At 50.7% G+C, this 25,357-nt stretch overlaps 1 protein-coding gene across 1 annotated transcript in view; it reads left to right on the top strand.

The window, feature by feature from the left end:
- MDN1 (midasin AAA ATPase 1) overlaps nucleotides 1–25,357 on the top strand; it is a 389,265-nt gene that overhangs the window by 143,570 nt on the left and 220,338 nt on the right. Inside the window, exons 29-32 of the mRNA XM_088472042.1 lie at nucleotides 7,060–7,201; nucleotides 7,304–7,442; nucleotides 7,527–7,654; nucleotides 13,644–13,785. Coding sequence (XP_088328168.1) covers nucleotides 7,060–7,201; nucleotides 7,304–7,442; nucleotides 7,527–7,654; nucleotides 13,644–13,785 — 551 coding nt within the window. The remainder of the gene's footprint in view (nucleotides 1–7,059; nucleotides 7,202–7,303; nucleotides 7,443–7,526; nucleotides 7,655–13,643; nucleotides 13,786–25,357) is intronic.

Genomic DNA, 25,357 nt, shown 5'->3' with positions numbered 1-25,357 from the left:
CTACGCCCGGACCTGTTGTCTCAGGGTCTCTGTATGCATCCGGACCTGGCTCGTCTGTCTTTGACGGCGTGGCTCTTGTGATATCCCTCCTGAAGTCTAAAAAAGGATTTTCTAGCTCTGTGGTTCAGACCATGCTCAGAGCACGTAAGCCAGCCTCCGCCCGGAGCTATAACTGGGTGTGGCATACATACTTCACTAGCGGTGTGCTACCAGAAGCTATGACCCTCAGGTTTTTTGGGATTCTAGAATCCTGGCTTTTTCCTTCAGGTTGGATTAAATCTGAGACTCCGCCTGGCCTCTCAGAAAGTGCAAGTCTCTGCTCTGTCTGTTTGGTTTCAGCACAGAATTGCTCCACTGCCTGATGTTCACACCCTCCTTCAGGGTGTCCTCCGTATTTAACCTCCCTTTGTCCCTGAGTGGCTACGTGGCCTTTCAGTGGTTCTCCTCGCACTTCATGGGTCTCTGTTTGAACCACTGAAATCAGTAGACCTCAAATGGATCACTGCAAAGACTTTCTTTTGGCTGTCGCGTCTGATCTTTTATCAGGACAGGTTCATCCTTCAAACTCGTCCTGGTTTCCTTCTCAGGGTGGTCTCTCGTTTCTACCTTAATGAGGAAATTGTAGTTTCGGCCTTCAAATCACCAGACCTCTCAGCAGGTGAGGCCACCTTTGATGTGGTTCGTGCTATGAGGATCTACATAGATTCCCTCTTTGTCCTGTATGGATTTTATAAGACGGGCTGGCCAGCTAACAGACTCTGGCCCTGATTCAGAGACTCTGACAGAGCGCTCGCTCTGAATCAGGGCCATCCTTCTTGATTTTTAGAGCGGCCTCTTGGCCGCTCGTATAGCTGTGGGTGACCACCCACAGCTATAGCGAGCGGCCAGGAAGATGGTTGCGATGGTCAAGACCATCGCGACCATCAGGCTTGCGACGAGACCCTTGTGGTAGGGTCTCATTGCCGCAAGCCCTGGAGTGCTTTCGGCTCAAACAGAGCCGAAAGCACTCCCACTGACATCACTTGTGATGTCAGTGGGGCCGGCCCCAGACAGTAGGCGTTCCCATGGGAACCAAAGGGGGCATGCTGTCACTCATCAACAGCACGCCCTCTTTGGTACGAGACACGGAGCGACGGTTTGCCCGTCGCTATCCGGGTCTCGTGCATGCGCACGACGGAGCCGGCTCCGTCGTGCTTATGTGCACTGGGCCACCATCAACCCGCTTGCGAACGCTCAGCGCTCGCGAGCGGGTCTGAATCAGGCCCTCTGTCCATCTCACAGGCTTAGACGCAGGCAGGCCTTCAAGTGCCAGATACTGTCTGCTCATTCTACTCACTCTGTGGGTTGCTCGTGGGCTGCCTGACCTGGCGCGTCTGCTGAACAACTGTGCAAGGCGGGCCAAGTGGTCTTCCATCCACACCATTCTTAGGTTCTATGCCTTTGATACATTTGCCTCTCAGGATGCTTCCTTCAGACGCCGGATTGTCCTCTAAGCTCAGGAGCGTCCCCGCCGTTGAACAACTGCTTTGGGACATCCTCAATTCCTCCCTGTGGAGCCCTATGGACCTTGAAGATGAAAAGGAGAGTTATGGTAAAACTTACCCTTGTTGACTCTTTTTTCGAAGTCCATAGGGTCCACATGGCACCTGCCCTGACGCTCCTGGCTTCTATGGGTTTCTTCTCTTGGTCACCAGTTTCTTTCTCTGTGTGAGAGTGTGATTCTTAAGTATACCAGTCTCCCTTCTCTCCTATCCTACTCCTGCCTTGTGCTTGTTGACAAAACTCAGTTGCCTTCAGACTGTGGGCGGGGTATAGGGGGAAGGATCGGGGCATCCTTGGACAGAAAAAGCTTTGCTGTTCGTGTTCGGTCCTCCAAGTACCACCTACACCCCAATGTCTACCTGTGGACCCTATGGACTTCGAAGAAAGAGAGTTAACAAGGGTAAGTTTTGCCATAACTCTCCTTTTTAGACTATATATTTCTACTTCAGGGTCCATAGGGTATCCACAGGATACCTTGGGGTATAGGTGTGACGTAAGTCGCCGGGCACCATAGAGTTAAGCTTTTCAGCCTCCCAGGATGCACTAGGGTCCCCCTCCTATACCCCGCCCCCGAGCCAAGACACCTCAGTTTAGTTTGGTGCCCGGCCGGAGTCGGGTGCACCTGTCGGAGTGGGGGCTAGAAGAGCCCCTGAAGCTTTCTTCGATGCAGCTGTGGCTGCACATCTGGATGTACAGCATGGACAGTCAGTCCTGACGTCCATGCTGTCTTCCCTACACCCCCGCCGGTACCAGAACCCCGGTACCGATCCGGGGATGCTGGTGAGCATCTGGGGTCACAGCTAGCGGTGACCCCAGATGTTCCGGACCATGGCCGGATTCAAGGGGGACAAAGGTAAGCAGCGGGGTCCCGCGGTGGGTCCCCGCTGATCACATCGTCCTGAGTCCCCAGGCAGGGGGCTCCCTGGGGACTAGCTGCAGCGTGGAGCCAGGCGACCAACCTGCGCTTCCATTACCCCCTGGGACAGCGGACCGCAGCAGAGCGGTAGCGCTGCGGCGTCCCAGGGGTTAAATGCATGCCAGGGTAGTGCGCCTTCCCTGTCTCACAGCCGGCGCCTCCCCCGCTGCACACAGCCCTCTCTGCACGCTGCCGACTGGCCCTGTGGCAGCGCTCCTCCCCCAGGCCAGCCTCCTCTCTGCTCCTCGGCGGCCATCTTCTCCTGAATGCATGGTGAACGCTGCTGGAAGCGCTGGACGGAAGCATCGTGGTCTGGGTCCGCCTGCATACCTCTCCTCCGCTGTGGTCAGGTCTGTGTATGCAGCGCTGTGTCCTACCAGGCCCTGTGTCTGCGTAGTTGAGTGATCAGCGCTGTTAGTGCAGGAATTGATTTTCTTTGCATTGTATGTGACTGTGCTAGCGCTGCTGCCTGTAACTTTTCTTCTAAACTGTCAGCTTTATTACTGTCCCTGTTCTTTCTGCTAAGCCCTTGCGGTGCGGTGCTGCAGGGTGGTCTCTCGCCTATTTACTAAATAATTGGTGAGAGGGGTCACATACCTGGTGCTATCATGTCTAAAAGTGATTTTCCTCTCCGGGGGGGGGGGGGGGCGGCGCGGCAGGCGGGCAGCACGGCCGGCTATGGCCATTTGCTGGGTTGCCAGAGCGATGGAGCGCTGGGCGGATTCATTAGAGGCTTCTTTTGATTCCGACTGTCCGGCCGAACAGGCGGAGTTGATTGGTAATCTCCGTGATTCGGCCACTTATATCAACGAGGCGGCCCTAGACATTAGTACTCTGGTGTCTAGAATTTCTTCAGCAGCGGTGGCTGCTCGTCGCACCTTGTGGCTGCGATCCTGGAAGGCGGACGCAGATTCCAAAAAGGGTCTGGAGGCGTTGCCGTTTACCGGAGAAGTTCTCTTCGGTCCGGATCTGGATAAGATTGTGGCCACGCTGGCGGCAGCCAAATTGGCTTGTCTCCCGTCGGCCGCTGCTCCTTCTGGTTCTGGAATATCGTCCTTTCGGTCATCTAGGGCCCAGGGCAGGCCCAAACCACAGTCGTTTCCTCGACAGGCTGGCCCTAAGAAATCGGCCAAGCCCTGGAAGCAGGCATGGAGTACCAGACGTCCGGCCCCCAAGCCAGATGACAAGCCTGCGGCCTGACGGTCCGGGCCTCCCTTTCGGGGATCCCAGGGTGGGAGGCCGCCTGCTGCAGTTCGCCCAGTGTTGGTCGGCCACTACGACAGACACTTGGGTTCTCGAGGTGGTCTCCAATGGGTACGCCCTCTCCTTCCGGCACAGATCCCCGGCGCGATTCTTCACCACGGGTCTACCATCAGAACGGAACAAGGCTACGGAGCTGCGGAAGGTATTGCACACTATGCTCCAGGCTGGAGTTATAGTGCCTGTTCCATTCTCCCAGAGGGGCCTGGGTTTCTATTCAAATCTTTTTTTGGTACAGAAACCCAATGGGTCGTATCGTCCGATTCTCAACCTCAAAGCACTCAACAAGTCTTTGCGGGTTCCGAAGTTTCGGATGGAGACCCTACGGTCCATCATTCTGGCGCTGGAACCTGGGGACTACATGGTGTCATTGGACGTACAGGACGCTTACCTGCATGTCCCTATTCTTTTGCGCCATCAACAGTTCCTCAGGTTTGCAATCCGCAGCGACCACTTCCAGTTTCGGGCGTTACCTTTTGGCCTGGCGACAGCACCACGTGTTTTCACGAAGGTGATGGCGGTCATGGCGGCTTCTCTGTGGCTGCAGGGAGTCCGCATGTTGCCGTACTTGGACGACCTGTTATTGGTGGCAGGATCTCCAGAGCTCCTGTTACGCCACTTGGACCTGACCATTGCACTGCTGCAACGGCACGGCTGGCTAATCAACTGGCAGAAGTCCACTCTAATCCCGTCTCGGAGGATTCTGCATCTTGGAGCCTTATTGGACTCGGGACAGCAAAGGATCTTCGTGACGGAGGACAAGATCTCTGCTTTACAGTCAAGGGTGCGCAGTTGTCTGCACAGCCGCCGGGTGTCCCTACACTCGGCGATGAGGTTACTGGGCTCCATGGTGTCGGTGTTCGACATGGTGGAATTCGCCCAGTTTCACTCCAGACCTCTGCAGCACCTGATCCTGTCCAGGTGGAACGGGCTGCCTCAGTCTCTGAAGTCCCAGATGATTGTGATCACCCCGGAGGTTCGCCTGTCCCTTGCTTGGTAGTTACAGACGACCCACCTCAACAAGGGACGCTGTTCTGGGTTCCAAATTGGGTCCCGTTGACAACGGACGCCAGTCTTCGGGGCTGGGGAGCAGTTTCGGGTCCACACTTGTTCCAGGGCAGGTGGACGCCGACAGAAGCGTAGCTTCTAATGAATATCTTGGAACTCCGTGCGGTCTTCAATGCTCTCCAGCAGGCACATCGGTTTCTCCAGGGTCACCCGGTGCAGGTCCAGTCGGACAACGCTACCACCGTGGCCTACATAAACAGGCAAGGAGGAACTCGCAGTCGGGCGGCTCTCGTAGAGGTCTCTCGGATCCTGGTTTGGGCGGAGCGCAATCTTCCAGCCATATCAACGTTCTTCATCCCGGGAGTGCTAAATTGGGAGGCGAACTTTCTAAGTCACCAAGACGTTCATCCGGGGGAATGGTCCCTGCACCCGGACGTTTTTCAACTGCTGGTGGACAGGTGGGGTCTCCAGAGATGGACCTCATGGCGTCCCGGCACAACAACAAGTTGCCGGTGTACGGGTCTCGCACAAGAGACGAAGGGGCGTCTCTGGTGGATGCTCTGTCCGTCCGGTGGACGTTCCGGTTCGCATACCTGTTCCCTCCGGTCTCCCTTCTTCCACGGGTAATCCGGAAATTCAAACAGGAAGGAGGGACGCTCCTGTTGATAGCTCCCGTGTGGCCCAGACGGCACTGGTTCTCAGACCTTCAGGGTCTGTCCGTGGACAGTCCTCTGCGGTTTCCGCTACGACCGGACCTTCTGTCTCAGGGTCCTTGCCTTCACCCGGACCTGACTCGGCTGTCTTTGACGGCGTGGCTGTTGAGACGGCCATGCTGAGGTCTCGGGGGTTTTCCAGCTCTGTGGTGCGTACCATGTTGCGAGCTCGGAAACCGTCTTCCGCGAGGATATACCATCGCGTGTGGCATACGTTCTTCCAGTGGTGTTGACCGAGAGGTTATGCACCGCGGGAGTTTCGTCTGTCTCGGATTCTCGCCTTCCTGCAAGCGGGACTAGATCGTGGGCTTCGCCTTGCTTCTTTGAAGGTACAGGTTTCGGCCCTATCTGTCTGGTTTCACCGTAGGATTGCTACAATGCCGGATGTGCGCACCTTTATGCAAGGTGTTCTCCGCATTCAGCTGCCCTTTGTTCCACCTGTGGCGCCTTGGGATTTGGCTGTGGTCCTGAGGGCTCTCTAAGGACCGCCGTTTGAACCACTGAGCTCAGTGGATCTTAATTGGCTAACAGCTAAGACTGTTTTCCTTCTGGCTATTACTTCGGCCAGACGTGTTTCTGATTTAGGGGCTCTTTCTTGTAGACCCCTTTCTTGGTTTTTCATGGGAACAGGGCAGTGCTCCGCACTCGGCCCGAGTTTCTTCCCAAAGTTGTTTCCCAGTTTCATGTTAACGAGGAAATCGTTGTTCCGGTCTTTAACTCACCGGGTCTTTCCGTGGGTGAGGCCTCTTTGGATGTTGTGCGGGCCTTAAGGACTTATGTTGACCGCACTTCTTCGTTTAGGAAGTCGGACGCTTTGTTTGTCCTCTATGGCTTCCGTAAAAAGGGTTGGCCTGCCTCAAAGCAAACTTTAGCAGCCTGGATCCGTATGGCTATTTCTGAAGCTTATCTTCATGAAAGCCTGCCGGTTCCTCCTTCTCTGAAGGCTCATTCCACTAGGTCTGTGGGTCCTTCGTGGGCAGCTCGACGTGGTGCCTCTGCAGTCCAGATCTGCAAGGGTGCTACGTGGTCCTCTGTCCATACCTTAGTGAGGTATTACAGGTTTGACACCTTCGCCTCTCAGGATGCTTCCTTCGGGCGGCGGATTCTCCTTTCTGCACAGGAGCGTCCCCACCCTTAAAGGATACTGCTTTGGGACATCCCCAAGGTATCCTGTGGATACCCTATGGACCCTGAAGTAGAAAATATGAGATATGGTTAGAACTTACCCTTGTTATCTCTATTTCTACGAAGTCCATAGGGTTCCACAGGACTCCTGCCTGTCGCACCTGTGCTGCAGATGGGCTTTGCTCTGGTCACCGGTTTTCCGTCTCCCTCTGGTGAGAATGTGATTCTTTTATGTGTCCAGATCTTTTTTCTCTCTCTTCCTTCTCCTCCTCCGGCCTATGGCTTGATAACTAACTGAGGTGCCTTGGCTCGGGGGCGGGGTATAGGAGGGGGACCCTAGTGCATCCTGGGAGGCTGAAAAGCTTAACTCTATGGTGCCCGGCGACTGACGTCACACCTATACCCCAAGGTATCCTGTGGAACCCTATGGACTTCGTAGAAATAGAGATAACAAGGGTAAGTTCTTACCATATCTCATATTTTTTTTCCTTACAGATAGCCTATCTATACAGACTGGTGTAATGGAGAATCACAACTTTTCTCACATTGTATGGACACAAGGAATGAGAAGACTTGCCATTCTTGTTGGGCGAGCATTGCAGTTTGGAGAGCCGATATTGCTAGTGGGTGACACAGGGTAAGTTTGAATTTTCTTAATTCTTTCACCCATAAAAATATCCGTAACAGACTTTCTCTGATATTCTTGTTCTATGTTAATGCCTTTATTTTTTTGTGATAGGTGTGGCAAAACCACCATATGCCAGCTATTTGCAGCACTACAAAATCAAAAGTTACACTCTGTGAACTGTCATCAGCATATGGAGACCTCTGATTTTTTAGGTGGACTGCGCCCAGTAAGGCATTTCTCCAAGGAGAAAGTGAGTTCCCGATGTAAGTGCTACAGGTTATCAGATGACACTATAGTCCCACTTGTGGTAACCATTTTTTGTTTTCTACAACAGGATGATGAGGGTTCCAAACTGTTTGAGTGGCATGATGGCCCTTTGGTGTTGGCAATGAAAGAAGATAGCTTTTTCCTGTTGGATGAAATCTCTTTGGCAGATGATTCAGTGTTAGAGAGACTGAACAGGTATTGTTTGCACACATGCTTGGTCATTATATATTTTCTGACTAACATTCATGTCAGAACTTAAGTTTCATTGCAAACTGTCAATAGGCCTTTTTCTTTCATCCAATGGGGGACACTGGGACTGTGGGTATAGGTGGAGCTTGAGGAGCCTGTGCACCAAATTGTTTGAAGCAGCAGCACAGGTTCCTCCTCCCCCTTACCCCACCCCTGCAGCCAGTTTCATTTTGGTGCCCAACGGAGCTGCCTCTGCAGCTGGTTACATTTATTATTTTTTCTTGAACATCCGGCGGCGCTCCTGCAGACGCAGCTCTCATGCCGGCCGCTCCATCACCCTTCTCCAGTGGCTGGCACACTGGCTTCTGAGTCAGTGACACCAGCCAGTCCCGGCAGCGCACAGCGGGGACACAGCCGCAGGCTGAGTATCAAGGCAGGTAAGATGCTGCAGCTGGTTGTTTTTATTCTTACTACTTTATTTTAATTTTATTTTCACTTGGGCGGCTGTCAGTGCTATTGCAGAGGCAGCACTCATGCCAGCAGCTCCATCAGTACCTTGCTCTCGTGGCTGGCACACTGGCGACTGGGTCAGTACGCGGACTGTTGCCCGGGGCACACAGCAAGGTGCTGCTGTGTGTTGTGCTAAATAGGGTAACTCAATTGATAAAACGAGCTTAGAGCTCAAGTTACAGCAGCAAGAGGTGTCAAATTCATGGTTTTCCTATATTACACAGAGTAATATATACTGTGTATTACAGATCTGGTATACTTCTGCTAAATGGCCTACTTCTGTAGTTAAAACACCTGCAGTTTCCCTCTAAAGACAATGAAGTCACGTATGTAATCAAATTAATTTCCCAGTTCAGTGCAGATTCTTCCCCTCAGGCCACTTTATGTGCCTTCTGCTGGTATTTCCTCACAGGCTCCTATCAGGTCTGCTCACCGGCATTTGTGTGTAATGCCCTCTCCTGCAGTCAACATTAATCTTGAGCCTAAATGCTCCACCACGGTGTGTCAGCCTAGTTCCCATTGGCTTAACCCATTATGGGGACTTTAGTGTTCTGACTGGTGTATCTATTAATACCTTGTCTAGACAGTCTGCACTTAGCTATAAGGTGGAACATTTAACAAACCCCATTTGCAGCCCCCTCCTCCTCCATGGGCTGCAGGGATTTTCCAGTCTGTATTAGGTCTAACTCTGGTGCCGCAGATGCTTGACCCTGTGTTCCTCTGTATACATAAAACCACAGGCTGCGGTCTGGTTCGGACTCTGCTCCTGGGTTGGGGGGGATTATTATTAGCTACATTTCTAATGTGCTTTCTGTAGAGGGATCCACCATGGGTACTAGTAGTGCAGACTACCCTTCCATGGGCAGATCCATTTTAACTATCAGCTGAAGAGGTTTCCTATCTTTTCTTCAGCACAGATGAAAGAATCGTACTTAGGCAGAACCTTGGACTCAACATCCTGGTTCGTTCTTGAGTCTCTAGAAACCTTTATTGGATTTTTGTGCCCCTCCCTCCACCTAGTGAAACCAGTTGGTACTCCCCATCAGGAGCAGATAGCTCAGATATTAAGTGTCTGACAAATAGACAGATTGATAGTGTCAGACTCACCGGAGTATCATATCTACACAAAAGCCTTCTTCTCCAATGGCCTGTGCTCCTAGAGATAACTATGGTCGTTTTCAAATTTCCTCCACGATGCTTACCTTCCCTTAGTTATAACGTATGGCTAGGTGAATTTCAAGATATGCTATTAGGCAGACTACATATGTATTTAGACATACTCCCTGTGTAGGCTTGCATGCAGCAGTGGGTTGTGCAGTTGCCTTCCCAGATGTGTCTGGATATGGTGGTACATTGTAAATTAGGACCACAGCCCTACTGTTAGCGTGCCTTATACCATCCCTTTGGCGTTTTAGTAGGGAGGTTCATACACTTTTATCTGTGGTATATCTGAGGAACTCCAGGGTACCCATTGCTCATTCGGTGTTCTGGGCGTCTGTCAGTTTGCAACCTATAGGTTTCCGCCCTAAGGTCCTGACTGCAATTACCATTCCTGTTCCAGACTTGTACTGCAAGACTCGTACATGCTCAAACTACAGGACGCATACCACTCTTTTATAGGTGTGTATTCATTACCTTAGGTGTCATGCCTTTAGGGCAAAAAAGCACGCTTTGAACTGCCAAGGCCACATCCTATTATATGCCCTTGATTGTACCTCTGTCGGGCTACAACATAATAATATGTGATTAATACCTCATTATCCTACAGGATAGGCTGCCTTGTTAGGGCCTTGTCCTAACATAACAGGAGTACACTCTCCAGAGTCCATTGTGCTCAGATGATGTGTCTCCTACAGATTCTGCTGTCTGTCACTACTATACAAGTACTGTTTTGTGTGTCTTTTATACTACAAAAAAAAGCGACAGAGGTCATATACACTGCTCTAGTGATTACTTCATTGCCTAATAGTGCGTTTCTTAGCTAGTAACCCTATAGCTTCAGGGGCATACCCATAATAGGGCTATGCTAACACTGTTTGGCTGTTTTCCCTTTATTGCCTGAGGTACATGCATGACCATGCCCACCTTACTCCTCCTATAAGGTGTTCAACTTGCATTACATTTATTTACCTACTAGGGCCCGTATTTTTTTTGAGGTGAAAAAAGTTTCGCCGATGTCATTTCGCCAGGCGGAAAAGTAAAGTATCGCCGTATTCAATTTGAAAGACTTTCCACCTAGGCGGAAAGTCAATGCAATGTAACAGGCGGAAAAATGTCACCTATGAATAGCAGGTGGAAAAAAGTGCAGAATTGGGGTTTTGCGGTGCAACATTGCGGGAACCCTGTGCAGCCTTCAGACAGTCTCCAAAGGTAAACTGCTTCAAAATGTAAAAATAAAACACTTAAGAACACCCCCAAAAAAATCACTTTCATTTTGGGGGCGAAAAAAAAAATGTTGGGGGACAAAGTTAAAAACTAGCGAACTAGACTCTAGGGGGCTCCCGAAGTATGCCCCATGTGTTTTTTTTCATTGCAGGGGCTTGCGGCGGGTGGAGTTTTCACAATTTTTTAAACTTAACTTTAGCAACTTTAAAATATGCTGGCCCCCATTTTCAAGTACCCCAAATTTGTTGGGATAAGTTATTTTCTGCAAAAAAACTCCTGAATACTATTCTGCACCACTTATACAAAAACGCTATTTAGCAGCTATTGAGCCAGTTTAAAAACACCAAATACCTTCAGCAAGCCAAATCGGGGGGTATCATAGGGAACCCCCATGTCAGAGCATCTTTTGGGGGGTGTCAGGCTGATTTCCCCAAATCTGACAGGACTTTCCGCTTGTTTAAGTTTCTCTGGGTCCCGTTTTCGCGTACTTTCAATTTGAATACGGGGATACGCGGGCACGCGGGTGATACTTTACCACTTGCAAAGCACGCAATGTAGGCGAAAAGTCCGGGAGGCGGAAAAGTATTGCGGCTCCGCTCAAATTGAATACGGCTCTAAGTATATGTCCCCAACACTACCCACATGGATTGGGGTGCCTTTGGCTCACAATAGGGTTGATTACTCAGGTGCAAATTGGTGCAGCCGTGGCCACGCTGATTATGCCAGTTTCCCTTACAGGTTTTCTTTCTATCCATTTACATTACCTCACTTCTTCATTGACTGATAAGTTGGTGGTGATGTGAGACATGTAACGCTGCTTCTACAGAATGCGGTGGTTGAATGACATGTTGTGGTACTGAAAGATTTTTTTCTATAATAAGTATCTTTATAAATGTGCCATTTCGGAAATTGGTACTTCTCCTTCTAGCGTAGCTCTCAGGAGTACACTTTAAGCTAAGCTCTGTAGGCAGAGACTAGTCTGTCGTTCCTGTACTGGTCTGAACGATTGGGTCCTTGTTTATGCGCATCAGTTTGCCCAAGTTCACCATGTACAGCCTCGGGGTCTGTTCACTAGGCTATGGTCTGGGATGTTTTGAGTTACATAACTGCACACCGGGTCAGTGTGGCTTACGCTGTCCTCTAGTTATGTAAATCAAACACTTTCTTGTCCAGCGCTTCTGATCTCAGGTGATTAGTATTCACCATGTGTTTTGTATGCCACTATCCTTAAGTGTATGGCTGTGGGACGTCCCTCTGTTCGGGTTATCACAATCTCATCTTTGCGTGGCTTTGTGTAGTTTTTGTGATGGCGCTTTACAGGTCTTTAGATCTGCAGAGTTCTAGACTTTCCCAATGCCTTTTACTCTTATTCCTAGGGTAAGAATATATTGATGCATGCTACCTAGTTAATTACTACCTGACCTACAGAGAGAACGGGTCCTGACGACGGATGAGGACTCCAGGGTTTTTTCAGGTTAATGTGTTTTCAACTGCTGGTCCTGCTTCCAACAGTTCTCCGCTGGCTAAGCTGGTAGGCAAATCGTCCTTTCGGGTTACTCCAGCTACACCTCGCAAGCCTTGATTTGGGAAACCTATGCCAGTTGTCGGTAGGCCCCCTATCCCCTTGAAATTTTTCCTCTGGGGATAAACTTTCAGTCCTGGGTCCAGGCCTACACCTGAACTCACTCATCCAGCTTGATTGGTTGCTGTTGCAACAACCTCATAAAATGTAAGGGTTTATTCGGATGCAGAGTGCACATTGGAATTTGGGCAAGGAGACCATGGTCCCTGTGGGCTTATTCTTGGATGATGTGTACCTTCCTGGCTGGTGCTCAGTACGAACTCTGAATCTGGCAGTCTTCTGGATGTTCTATTGGATTTAGGGCTCGGTCTTTCTTCCCTGACTGGATGCATTTTTGCCTTGTCGGTCTGTTCCATCCCAAGATTGCTCTTAGGCAGACTGTTCAGTTTTTCCTCCTGGAGTGCTTTGGATTCAGTCTGATGTCCTTCACCATGTTGCCCTGTGGAGTTTGTCTTTGGTGTTAGGGGCTATTTCACTTCTTTCAATCGAGGCGGTATTCCTTCTTGCTCTCTCACTCTGCTGCACGACGGGTTTCCTCATCGAGCGATGTATCACATTAATTCCCACAGGACTTGGCAATCCTCCACACCAGTCTTGATTGTTTTCCTTTGGTGGCTTCTCAATTTCATTTCAATCAGGAAATCGTGGTACTCACTCTTTTGAAGAATGGGTCCCTGAAATGGTGTTCGAACAAGCCGATTCTGGTCTTGGTTGGGCGTCTTTCGGTGCTAGGCGAAGTTCCTCTGTGGAACAGTGCTGCCAGTCAGCTGAGTGGTCCTCATATCTGTGGTCCGAGTGGTACACATATCTTTGTCAGGCGATTCATGTTGGACTCTTTCGCCTCTAGAGATACTAGTTTTGGTGACTGGTCCTCCTCACAGCACAGGTGCGTTCCCTCCCTTAAGGGGACAGCTTTGGGACGTCCCAGTGTCTCCCATTGGATAAAAGAAAAAGGGATTTTTATCTTACCTGTAAAAATCCTTTTTTCCGTGTTCATAGGGGACACTTGGCACCCACCCTCATGCCCCTGACTGGCTAGGGGTGTGTTTTTGGCACACATTCGGTCACGAGGTTACTATCCTTTTTTCTGTCTGTTATCTGTGTGCTTGGTCTTTTCTCACCTCCTTCTCCCTGTGTTTGGGTTTTTTTTTTAATATTAACTGGCTGCTGGATGCCGGTGCTGTGGTATAGGAGAGGAGGAGCCTGCTGCCTTAAACTTTAACTATTTGGTGTCCTGGCTCCACCTATACCCACAGTAACCAGTGGATATGGACATGGAAAAGGATTTTACAGGTAAGACAAGAATCCCCTATTTGTTTAAAAATGTTAAATATTAGATGTCCTATAGGAGAAATCGGTAGGAGAGACCTTTTCAGGGCAATTTTCTGATATATGGTGCACTAAGGGTTACTTTATTTTGCTTGCAGAGGTTTCCTGTTTTTATGCATTTGTGTTATAATGTTCTCATATACATTGATGGTGTCAAATGTTGCTTCTGCTATCTCTTGCACCTTTTAGTGTTCTTGAGGTTGAAAAGACTTTGGTGCTGGCTGAGAAAGGAAGTGGACAGGATGACAGTGATGTAGAGCTTTTAACAGCTGGAACTAAATTCAGAGTTTTGGCTACCATGAACCCTGGTGGAGACTTTGGCAAAAAGGAGGTAACCTTGTAAACATTTTTGCTAATGGTTTTCTGTCAAAATATACAAGTGCATATTTATTTATGAAATATTCACAATCATGCTATAATTTAACCATTCAATAGCCAATTGTTTTAATGCCACTTCAAAAACAGGACCCCTCACTTGGGTCCCCAAGTGTTGTTTTTGCCCTACTTTTGGATGCATTTCCATCTTTTTATTATTATTATTATTATAAACTACTACCAAGTTTTACACTGTAGTTGGGGCTAAGTGGTCATATAGGCTTGCCTATATCTCATGGTATAGATCAGAGTATCTTGTGCTGGTTTCTGCTGGTTGTACCTGGGACCAGTAATAGTCCAGCTTCGTACCCTCTTGCATAAATTCTCTGCCTTACAGATGTGTCCTTACATATCTTTGCTGCAGTCGTGCTAAAAAGCCCCTCTCGTGCGGAGTGGTGTGGGCTGATGAATGAAGTGGTGGGACATGAACGATTTTTATATACTAAGCTCATCTGTATTCTTAAATATGACTGTATTTGGGGCCCATGGACTACTGCTTCTTATGTTGCTGGAGGGGGTGAGACTTCGGATAATGTTGAGTTGGCACCCAGCGGGATGGCATAATATGTTGTGATATTCTGATTTTTATTTTGAATTTTTCGGATGTAATAGATGGTTGAATATTTTTTATTAAGGAGATTTTAATCTTCTGTTATCAGGTGGTATAGGTCTATTTGTTTTTTGAAATTACTGTTTTTATATGGCATTGGCTGTACAATATATTTCTAAGTTTTTCCTTTTTGGGTTTAATGGGGGATGACAGGGATTTTATTTCTTGTGTTTTTTTCCTTCTCGTTATATGAAAAATGTAAAAACCTCAATTTTAAAAATAGCCCCTCTTTTTTATTGCCGATAATGCTTCCAAGACTAGGACGCACAAGCAGGCTGTGCTGATTAATTTGATATATGCGAAACATGTATTTCTACTTCAGGGTCCATAGGGGGTCCACAGGGTTGACCTTGGGGTATAGCTGGATCTGGATCCACGGGCACCACGCAGTTAAAGTTTTGCTGCTCCCAGGATGCACTTAGGTCCGTCCTCCTCTATACCCCGCACCCGAGCCACAGCACCTCAGTTTTAGTTGGTGCCCGGCCGGAGTCGGGTCACCCTGCGCAGTGGGGCTGCATAAGCAGCCCCTAAGCTTTATTTTTTTAAAAGAAGATTTTATTATTTTATTTTTACTATCTTCAGAGCGGCAGCATCAGACTGTCCATCTGGACGTCCACGCTGCCGCTCCAACAGCCCCGCTGGCGCTGCGACGCCGGTACTGATCCGGGGATCGCAGCGGGACCCCGGAGTTAGTGCTAGCGTGGCACCGGGAGCTCCCACTGACTGCTGCCGGACTCAAGGGGCCAGGTAAGCCGCGTGCAGCGCTTCGCGCTGCGTGCGGGGAAAGCTAATGCAGTCTTCATGCCGCCGGTCTCTGGGGACAGACCGGCGGCGCTAGTAGCGGCGGCGGGCTCCCCCACTATGTGGTATACCCCGCGTGTCTGCTGACCTCCAGGGTGTAAGACCGGCGTGGAACCGGCTTCCCTGGGGGTTTTCATACTAGCAGGGGAGGCAGCCTTCCCTGCTTCAGTGCTCCTCCCCTCAGCCCAGCGCGCCTTCTCTCAAGCGTGCTGGCATCGCTGGGCTGTTATCTCCTGGCCACTCCTCCTCAGTGCTCTCCGGCGGCCATCTTCAGGCAGCATCGCAGAACTCCCTGGCAGGCTTCCAGTGGACCAGTCCCCCTGCGTACCTCTTCCCTGATCAGGACAGTGTTCGCAGCGCTATAGCCCTCCCAGACTCTGAATCTGGGAGGTTGATTGTAGCGGAAGGTGCAGTGAGTAATATCTCTGCATGGTATGTGACTTTTGCTAGTGCTGCTGTCTGTGCTTTTTTTCTACTTACTGTCAGCTTTTTACCTATCCCTTTCCTTCTCCTACGGCACGCAGGTGCGTGGGGGAGGGGTGTTCTTTCTGTGTAACCTCACTTATATAAATCTACGTATTTGTGAGGTCCGTCACATACTGCGGTGTGCTCCTCAGTACCAGTTTGTGGGCTGTTCGGGTTGCATACTTGGGAGTGCGTGGGTGTTATACTCCTTACCTCGTTTCGGTGAGACACTTTTATTGCAAAAAAGTTTGTGTCATGTCTGATGAGGAGAATGAGCACTCTGTGGCTCCTGTGTTGTTTTCCTGCCGACGCTGTTCGGCAGGAGTTGACGGGGCGGATTTGTCTCAGGACGGTCTGTGTGGGCGGTGCCAGTTGGTACCTGGACCTTCTAAACCCCCGATGGCGCAGGATCCTCCGTGGGCGATGTTTACGCAAGTGCTGGCGTCGATCGCGGACCGACTTGCGGTCCCGACTGTGGCCCCTTCTAGGGCATTGCCCCAGCCTACCGTTCCCCGGGTGTGACGCGTCTGGTGCAGTCTCCTCCCGGGTCTCAGACTGTGGGTCCTTATGCGGGTTTGCCGGTATACATGCAATCCCCCACGGTGCTGCAGCAGTCGATGGTACCTTTTCAGGGCTGTCCTCAGGCAGTACCCCCGCCTTGGGTGGACGTCCTCTCCAGCTCTGTTCAGAGCCTGGCGGCTTCGTCATCGGCTTTTCAAACTATGTTGCACAGTGATTTGCCCCCTCGGGCGTCCAAGCGTTCCGTTCCGGCTTCACTGGCGGCTCAGTTCACGGACACGGACGTATCTTCGGATGACTGGGAGATCCATGAAGACTCTGACTCGGATGCCGGGGCCCAGGAGGTGGAGGCTAAGTCTTCCATTAATGTGCCGGCATTGGTTAGGGCGGTGCGGGCCATCCTTCACATTGAGGAGGATGTGCCGACCCCCAGGTCAAAGTACCCAAATTTTAAAAAGGCCAAAGTAGCTTCGACGGTTTTCCCCCTGTCCGATCAGTTGACGGATCATATGGCAGGGGCCTGGCAGTTGCCCAGCAAGAGGTTCCAACCGCAGAAGCGGTTGGCTTCGAACTATCCGTTTCCGGAGGCTCATTGCAGGAAGTGGGAAACTCCTCCCGCGGTGGATTCCCACATTACCCGCTTAATTAAAAGCGCTACGCTGCCTTTGCCGTCAATCTCCTCCCTGAAAGATCCCACGGACAGGAAGGTGGAGACTTGTTTGAAGTCTATCTACTCTCTCTCGCTGGCGGTGGCCTGTCCGTCCATGGCCATCTCTTGGGTGGCTAAGGCCATCGAGAGCTGGGCCAATGCTTTAGAGGATACCTTTCCGGAAGATGCTCCGGAGATCCGGAGAGAGCGTTGATAGTTCAAATGAGGGATGCGGCTTCCTACATTGGGGAAGCATCGTTAGATGCAAGCCTGCTGACCTCTCGGGTGTCGGCTGCAGCTGTGTCGGCGCGTCGGTCCTTGTAGCTGAGGTCTTGGAGAGCTGACGCTGACTCCAAAAAGGGGCTGGAGGCCTTACCTTTTAATGGGGAGTTGCTTTTTGGTCCAGACTTGGACAAAATTGTGGCTAAATCTAAATCAGCTTTCCTCCCTTCGGCTTCTGCACCTACCAAGGTTCGGAGCTCTGCTTTTCGGTCCTTTCGGGTTCAGGGCAAGGCCAAAGGTCAGTCCTTCCCGAGGCAGTCGACGACCAAGGCCGCTTCTAAGCCCAAGAAACAGGCCTGGAGTGCCAGGCGCCCTTCTTCCAAGCAGGAAGATAAACCTTCTGCCTGATGGGACGGGCCTCCCTCTGGGGGACCCCAGAGTGGGAGGCCGACTTCTTCTATTTGCCCAGTGCTGGCAAAATACCACCACGGATGCCTGGGTTCGAGAAGTGGTCTCCCATGGGTACGCCATGTCTTTTTGGCACAGACCGCCCCACCAGTTTTTCTGCACGAGTCCTTCTCAGGATACGACCAAGTCCTTACAGATTCAGGAAGCTATAGAGTCCTTGCTGACAGCAGGGGTAATTGTTCCCGTTCCTCAATTACAACGAGGGACGGGGTACTATCCTTCTCTGTTTCTGGTGCGGAAACCCAATGGTTCTCATCGCCCTATCCTCAACTTAAAGTCTCTGAACAAATTCCTCAGTGTTCCCAAGTTCAAGATGGAAACGTGATGTTCCATCATTCTGGCGATGGAACCGGGGGATTACATGGTGTCCCTGGATATCCAGGACGCCTACCTCCATGTTCCGATAGCACCTTCGCACCAGCGGTATCTGAGGTTCGCTATCCTTCAACACCATTATCAGTTCCGGGCGCTACCCTTTGGTCTCTCCATGGCACCGAGGGTGTTCACGAAGATTATGGCGGTCATGGCCGCACATCTTCGGAACCAGAATGTACGGCTGCTGCCGTATCTGGACAACCTCCTGTTGCTGGCGAGCTCCCCGGAGGTACTGCTTCAACATCTCCACCTGACGATCGCTTGCCTGCAAACGCACGGGTGGCTGATAAATTGGAAAAAGTCCTCCCTGATTCCATCTCAGTGGATGGTTCATTTGGGAGCCCTGCAGGATTCTCGTCAGCAAAGGATTTTCCTGACCCCGGAGAAGGTCTCCTCCCTGCAGCTGAGGATACACAGTTGCCTGAGCAGTTGCCGCCTGTCGGTCCATTCGGCTATGAGAGTTCTGAGCTCCATGGTGTCAACATTCGACATGGTGGAATTTGCCCAGTTCCATTTCCTGGCCCCTGCAGGGGCTCATTCTATCGGAATGGAACGGGTTACCTCACCGGATCCGATCTCAGTTGCTGGTGTTGTCCCCGGAGGTTCGGCATTCTTTGGCTTGGTGGCTTCAAACAGCTCATCTGGTCGAGGGGCGCCCCTTTTAGATCCAGGACTGGTTCCTGCTCACGACGGATTCAGGGTCGTTGGTCTGCGGAAGAAGCTCTACTTCCCATCAACATTCTGGAACTGCGGGCAGTATACCGGGCCCTGCAGTCGTCCGGTCCCGCTCTTCACGGAAGGGCGGTTCAGGTGCAGTCCGACAACGCCACCACGGTGGCGTATATCAACCACCAAGGAGGAACTCGCAGTCGGGCAGCGATGTCGGAGGTGTCTCGTATTCTTGCTTGGGCGGAGTGTCACATTCCACCGATCTCGGCAGTCTTCATTCCCGGAGTCCTCAATTGGGAGGCGGACTTCCTCAGCCGGGAATGGTCGCTTCACCCAGAGGTGTTTCAGCTACTCGTGGACAGGTGGGGGCTGCCGGAGCTGGACTTGATGGCCTCCCGTCACAATCACAAGTTGCCCGTTTACGGGTCAAGGACAAGAGACGCAGGCGCCAGTCTGGTAGACGCGCTGTCGGTGAAATGGACGTTTCACCTGGCGTATCTGTTTCCTCCGATATCCTCACTTCCTCGGGTTCTGCGGAAATTCAAGCAGGACGGCGGCACGCTCGTGCTGGTGGCTCCGGCGTGGCCCAGACGTTTTTGGTACTCCGATCTGAGGTGTCTCTCCATCGACGCTCCGTACCTTCTTCCTCAGCGTCGGGACCTGTTGTCTCAGTGGCCTTGCCTTTACCCGGATCTGGGTCGGCTGTCTTTGACGGCGTGGCTCTTGAGACAGCCGTCTTGAGGTCTAGGGGTTTCTCCAGTTCGGTCATTGGTACCATGCTTAAAGCACGCAAGCCTGCCTCCGCACGGATTTACCACAGGGTGTGGCGCACTTACTTTCAGTGGTGTGAATCCAGAAACTATAATCCTCAGGTGTTCCGGGTTTCCAGAATCTTGGAGTTCCTTCAATCAGGTTTGGACCTCGGCTTACGCCTGGCCTCTCTGAAGGTTCATGTGTCTGCTTTGTCCGTGTGGTTTCAGCGATGGATTGCTACACTATCGGATGTTCACACCTTTTTCCAGGGTGTTCTCAGGATCCAGCCTCCCTTCGTGCCTCCTGTGGCTCCTTGGGACTTGGCGGTGGTGCTACGGGTCTTGCAGGGTCCTCCTTTTGAGCCTCTTGAGTCGGTGGACCTCAAGTGGCTGACGTTCAAGACCGTTTTTCTCCTGGCAATTGCTTCTGCCAGGAGGGTGTCTGAATTGGGGGCGCTTTCCTGTCGCCCCCCTTTTCTGATTTTTCACCAGGACAGAGCGGTGCTCCGCACTCGTCCTGAGTTTTTGCCCAAAGTGGTCTCCAAGTTCCACATTAATCAGGAGCTTGTCGTGCCAGCTTGATCTTTCCGCTGGTGAGGCTTCCTTAGATGTAGTCCGGGCACTTAGAATCTACGTGGACCGGACTGCTTCGGTTAGGAAGTCGGATTCTTTGTTTGTCCTCTTCGGTTTTCACAAGAGGGGTTGGCCTGCCAACAAGCAAACTTTAGCCCGTTGGCTTCGTTCAGTTATTTGTGAGGCTTATGCACAGGAGGGTTTACCTGTGCCAGCCTCTGTTAAGGCTCATTCCACTTGTTCTGTGGGTCCCTCTTGGGCTGCTAGACGTGGCGCCTCCGCTGTTCAGCTGTGTAAGGCGGCCACTTGGTCTTCCATTCAAACGTTTTTGAGGTTCTATGCATTTGACACCTTCGCCTCTCAGGATGCATCCTTTGGGCGCCGGGTGCTCCTTTCAGCACAGAAGCGTCCCCGCCCTTAGTTGAACTGCTTTGGGACATCCCCAAGGTCAACCCTGTGGACCCCCTATGGACCCTGAAGTAGAAAACAAGAGATATGGTAAGAACTTACCTTTGTTATCTCTTTCTACGAAGTCCATAGGGTCCACAGGGCGCCCGCCCTGACGCACCTGGCTTCTTATGGGCTGTGTGGCTGGTCACCGGTTTTCCGTGTCCCATTTCTGTGAGTATGGTTTCTTGTGTGTTCCAGTCTTCCTTCTCTCTGTTTAGTCTCCTCCTCCGGCCTTGGCTGCTTACCAACTGAGGTACTGTGGCTCGGGGGCGGGGGGTATAGAGGAGGACGGACCCAAGTGCATCCTGGGAGCAGCAAAGCTTTAACTGCGTGGTGCCCGTGGATCCAGATCCAGCTATACCCCAAGGTCAACCCAGTGGACCCTATGGACTTCGTAGAAACAGAGATAACAAAGGTAAGTTCTTACCATATCTCTTGTTATCTGTGTGCAACTGAGTCCCTGAATCTGTTTACGAAATGTTACGATGTAGCGGCCACAGCTTTTATTTATTCCAAGTTCCGTTGTGCTTCATATACAGACGCAGGTGCACAAGTGACACATATCAAATTATTCAGCACAGTCTGCTTGTACGTCCTAGTCGCATCGCATTGCAACAGACAAATCTTCGGCTAAAAAAGCCTCCCAACACTAGCAGAGTAGCATGGGACCTGATTGCTCGTTCACGCAAGGCAAGTCACGCTGCATGTTGTATTGAGGCTAGATGTATGAGGACACATCTGTGTATCTGTACATCTGTAATTTGTACATGGATGTCTAACATTCCCTACTGCTGCATGGTTCTTGGAAACCCAATCAAATAATTTGTCTTCAGGTCTCAGACATCGCTTACTGGCTTCCATGCAATGACACTTGGAAGGATGTAATAGGGAACAGGAAGTAATGTTCGTGAAAGATGCAGCCAAGTCAGCACAGGTGGAATATTAATATTGACAGCTTCTCGTTTAGCCACTGCACCTTACCATTGGTGCCTATACTTTAAATATAGAGATTTTGTTTATCGAGAGCATATATTCCTTCTCATTTTCATGAGATTTGCCTCTGAGTAAAAATACACGTTTTAATGTGAAGAGTGCAAATATATTTCTCTTGCAGCAAGGCTGGGAAACACTGGACCATGGGATTGTCGTTTGTGGTTGGAGCAGGCACTTAATGACACTGTTGCTTTAAATCCTAGCTCCTCCCCCCTGCTGTCCCACAATTCCAGTCTTCGTTAAGTGCCTGAGGAGTAGGGCACGTTGTGGATGGGCTGCCATGCAGCACTTGTAGGTAGCTATTATTTTGTTTGATTTGTAAACTTTTTATTTTTTACTTTCTAGTTAAGGAGCTGTGCACTGCTTGTAGCGGCGCACAGCTTGAGTGCCGGTGGCTACGGGAGCTGTGGAACAGTTAGCCGATATGCAGCTGCAGCACGACGGTGATGCACTCTGGCGGGACCCCCCACAGAGCATTCCGGTCTCCAGCAGAGGTCACCTGGACCCGGTCATTGGCGCAGTTATCTTAGCTTCTTAGGGTATCTGCAGCTTCAGTTGCAGCTCGAAGAACACTTACGCTAAAAACCTGGAAGGCGGATACAGTGCCATGAAAGCCCTGGAGTCCCTTGCCTTTTGGACCAGTGCTGGATGACATAGTGTCTTCTCTGGCGACATCTAAATCTATGGGGTTGCCATCTACGACTACTCCTAAATATAGGCAGTCGTCACCTCTGTCCTTTCGCCTACAGAATAGGGCAAAGGGACAGTCTTTCTATAGACAGGATCATTCCCACAGGAAATGGCAGACCAAGAAATCCTGGTCAACCATGCGTCCGGCTTTCAAGTCGGACGGTAAGCCCATTGCCTGATGGGGCGGGCCCCCACGTTGAGGCCGTGGTTTGATGCCAGTTTTTTCAGGCCTGGCATCAAACCACGACAGATGCCTGGGTTCGAGAGGTGGTCTCAAGTTTACGCCATCACGTTCCTGAGGCATCCCCCTCAAAGGTTTGTTTGTACAACCCTGCCTTTAGACCCGGTCAGGTCCTCTGCCTTCCGGGAGTCTATTTGGGCCCTCCTGAGGTCAGGAGTCATAATCCCCGTTCCTGTGATGCAATAGGAAATGGGTTATTATTCAAATTTCTTTTGTTTTTGATTCAGAAACCAAATGGGTCACATCGCCCTATCCTGAATCTGAAGCCACTAAACCGATTCATCCATGTGCCCAAATACCGTTTGGAAACCCTACGGTCATTTATGCTGGCAATGGAGCCTGGAGATTTTATGGTCTCCCTGGACATGCAGGATGTGGATCTGCATGTTCCGTTTGCACAATCCCACCAAACATTACCAATTTCAGGCTCTACCCTTCAAGTCTCAACACATTTATTCGGTTGCCCAGGTTCCGTATGGAAACCCTTCGGTCAATTGCGTTGCCAATGGAACCAGGGGATTTTATGGTGTCCTTGGACATTCAAGATGCATATCTGCATGTGCCAATTACACCGTCCCACCAACGGTTTCTTTGGTTTGCGGTTTTGCAGAAACATTTCAAGTTTCAGGTGCAGCCTTTTGGTTTGTCAACAGCCCCTTGGGTTTACCAACATAATGGCTGTAATGATGGTCGTCGCTTCTTCCAGTACAATAGATGGTGCATTTAGGTGCACGCTTAGATTCTCTGGCGCAGAGGATATATCTGCCAGAAGACAAGATTGTGGCACTTCAGTTACGGATTCGCATGTTTCTCCACCACCAGTCAGTGTCTGTTCACTCAGCGATGCAGGTTCTGGGATCCATGGTGTCCACCTTCGATATGGTGGAATATGCTCAGTTCCACTACAGACCACTGCAACAACTAATCCTCTCCCGCTGGAACGGGGAGTACCACTCAATAAAGTAACAGACGATCCTTCTTTCTCCATAGCTGCGGCTGTCCCTCTCATAGTGATTGCAGACGTTTCGTCTGAACAAGGGTCGCCCATTCTGGATTCCAGATTGGGTGTTCCTCCCTACCGATGCCAGCCTCCGCGGATGGGGAGCAGTGACAGGTCGGCATACACTTCAGGGAAGATGAACGACCAGAGAAAGTCTCCTATTCATAAACTTCCTGGAACTACGTGCAGTGTAAAGGCACAAGATGTCCTGAAGGGCAGGCCGGTCCAGGTACAGTCCGACAATACCACCGCAGTAGCCTACCTCAACCATCAGGGAGGCATGCAAAGTCAGGCTGCCATGACGGAAGTATCAAACATTCTGGTCTGGGCAGAATGTCATCTTCCAGCAATCTCGGCAGTGTTCATACCAGGAGTCCTAAATTGGGAAGCGGACTTCCTAAGTTGGCAGGATATACACGCCGGAGAGTGAGCTCTTCATCCCCAAGTATTCCAGAGCCTTGTGGACAGGTGGGGTCTACCAGAGGTAGACCTCATGGCTTTAGGCCACAACCACAGGGTCCCCAGGTACAGGTCCAGAACCAGGGATCCCGCAGCCGAATTTGTGGACGCTCTAGCAGTTAATTGGAACTTCAAGCTAGCATACCTGTTTCCTCCATTTTTCCCTTCTCCCAAGGGTCATCTGGAAATTCAAGCAGGAGGCCGGAACAGTAATTCTGATGGCCACTGCTTGGCCCAGACGCCATTGGTTCACCGACCTTCGTATTCTCTCCATAGACACTCCGTGGCCTCTTCTTCTAAGGCCGGTAGGACCAAAAGAAAAGATTACCCAATAACTCCAGGTGCGTTAGGGTGGGTGCTTGTGGACCCTATGGACCTAGAAGAAAGAGAGTTAACAAAGGTATGTCATACCATAACTCTTATTTTTACAGGACACCCACCCTAATGCACCTGGTGTTATTGGGTTATCTTTTCTTTTGTATTTCTATGATTCCCTCTTCCTAGAGAGAATGTTTGAGGTACAATTGTCCATCCTTCTCCTCTTTTCCTTCCCCTGATTTGGGTTTGGTAACAAACTAAATGCCAGTAGCCAGGGGCGGGGTTTATATGGAGGAGGACCCAGTGCATCCTCAGAGCTAAATCTTTTAACTGTTTGGTACCTGGATCACTACAACCACATACCCCAAGGTAACTTCTGTGGACCCTACGGACCTTGAAGAAAAGAGTTAGCAAAGGTATGTTATACCATAACTCTTAATTTCTGCCTCCTATGGCTGTAACTGATGCGTCAGCGAGGTCATGCGACAACCTACGCCAGGCGCAGGCCATGGATCTGACAGCAGACAGTGTAATAGTTAGCATTATGGCCTCACCGCACTGCGATTAGGGGTTTGATTCCCGCTACAGCCCTAACTGTGGTGAGTTTGTATGCCGGGAATTTGCAGTATTTTGGGCGCTGTTTTCTCCCAGGCAAAGGGTGACTGGTAGTTGCACTCAAGGGCCTTGTGAGTATAGGACCCGGTGACGCGCAGGCATCTGGGTTGCTTGATCTGCATGGCCTGGGGCTCTCAGCAGGTCGGTGTACACCCTAGTAAAGCTGGCGGCGCTTCACAGGGAGACCAGGTTTAGGCTTGGTTATTCCCTCATCTCTGGCGCAGGCTTTCTTTACCTCTATAGGGTTAAGTTCCCAGCCAAAGTATGTCCCGCACTGGCTCCATGCTTTGCAGCGTGGAGCATCCTGGTTTGTCAGGTTCCTGGAGCATGTTTTCAAGAATCCTCTGCGGTGCGAGGCGCAAGTGGCTCTGGTCTGGGAGGAGTCTTCCTCCGTACAGGGCCCCGTTAGACGTTTTGCATGCGCAGAAATTTGAGGCTTTGCACTGTCTGAAAGTGTAAGGACCTCTGGTCCTTTTTGATTAATTGCTGCTATGCGCCACTCTCTAGGCCCCTTTGCATACGCATTCATTACAAAGGGGTACCTTAGATGATCCTCTATTTGGTAAGGAGGTTCTCTTTTGGCCAAACCTGGATTATTCCCACCGGTCGGGAAAGCGCCTTTCTGCTGGTGCCAGTCCATGCGGAGGGGTCCGCGTTCC

The sequence above is a fragment of the Taudactylus pleione genome, unplaced genomic scaffold (genome assembly GCF_031769625.1).
Source record: "Taudactylus pleione unplaced genomic scaffold, aTauple2 ptg000015l, whole genome shotgun sequence".
Lineage (NCBI taxonomy): Eukaryota > Metazoa > Chordata > Amphibia > Anura > Myobatrachidae > Taudactylus > Taudactylus pleione.
Note: the sequence above shows the minus strand (reverse complement) of the source record. Positions and strands in the feature narration are given on the sequence as shown.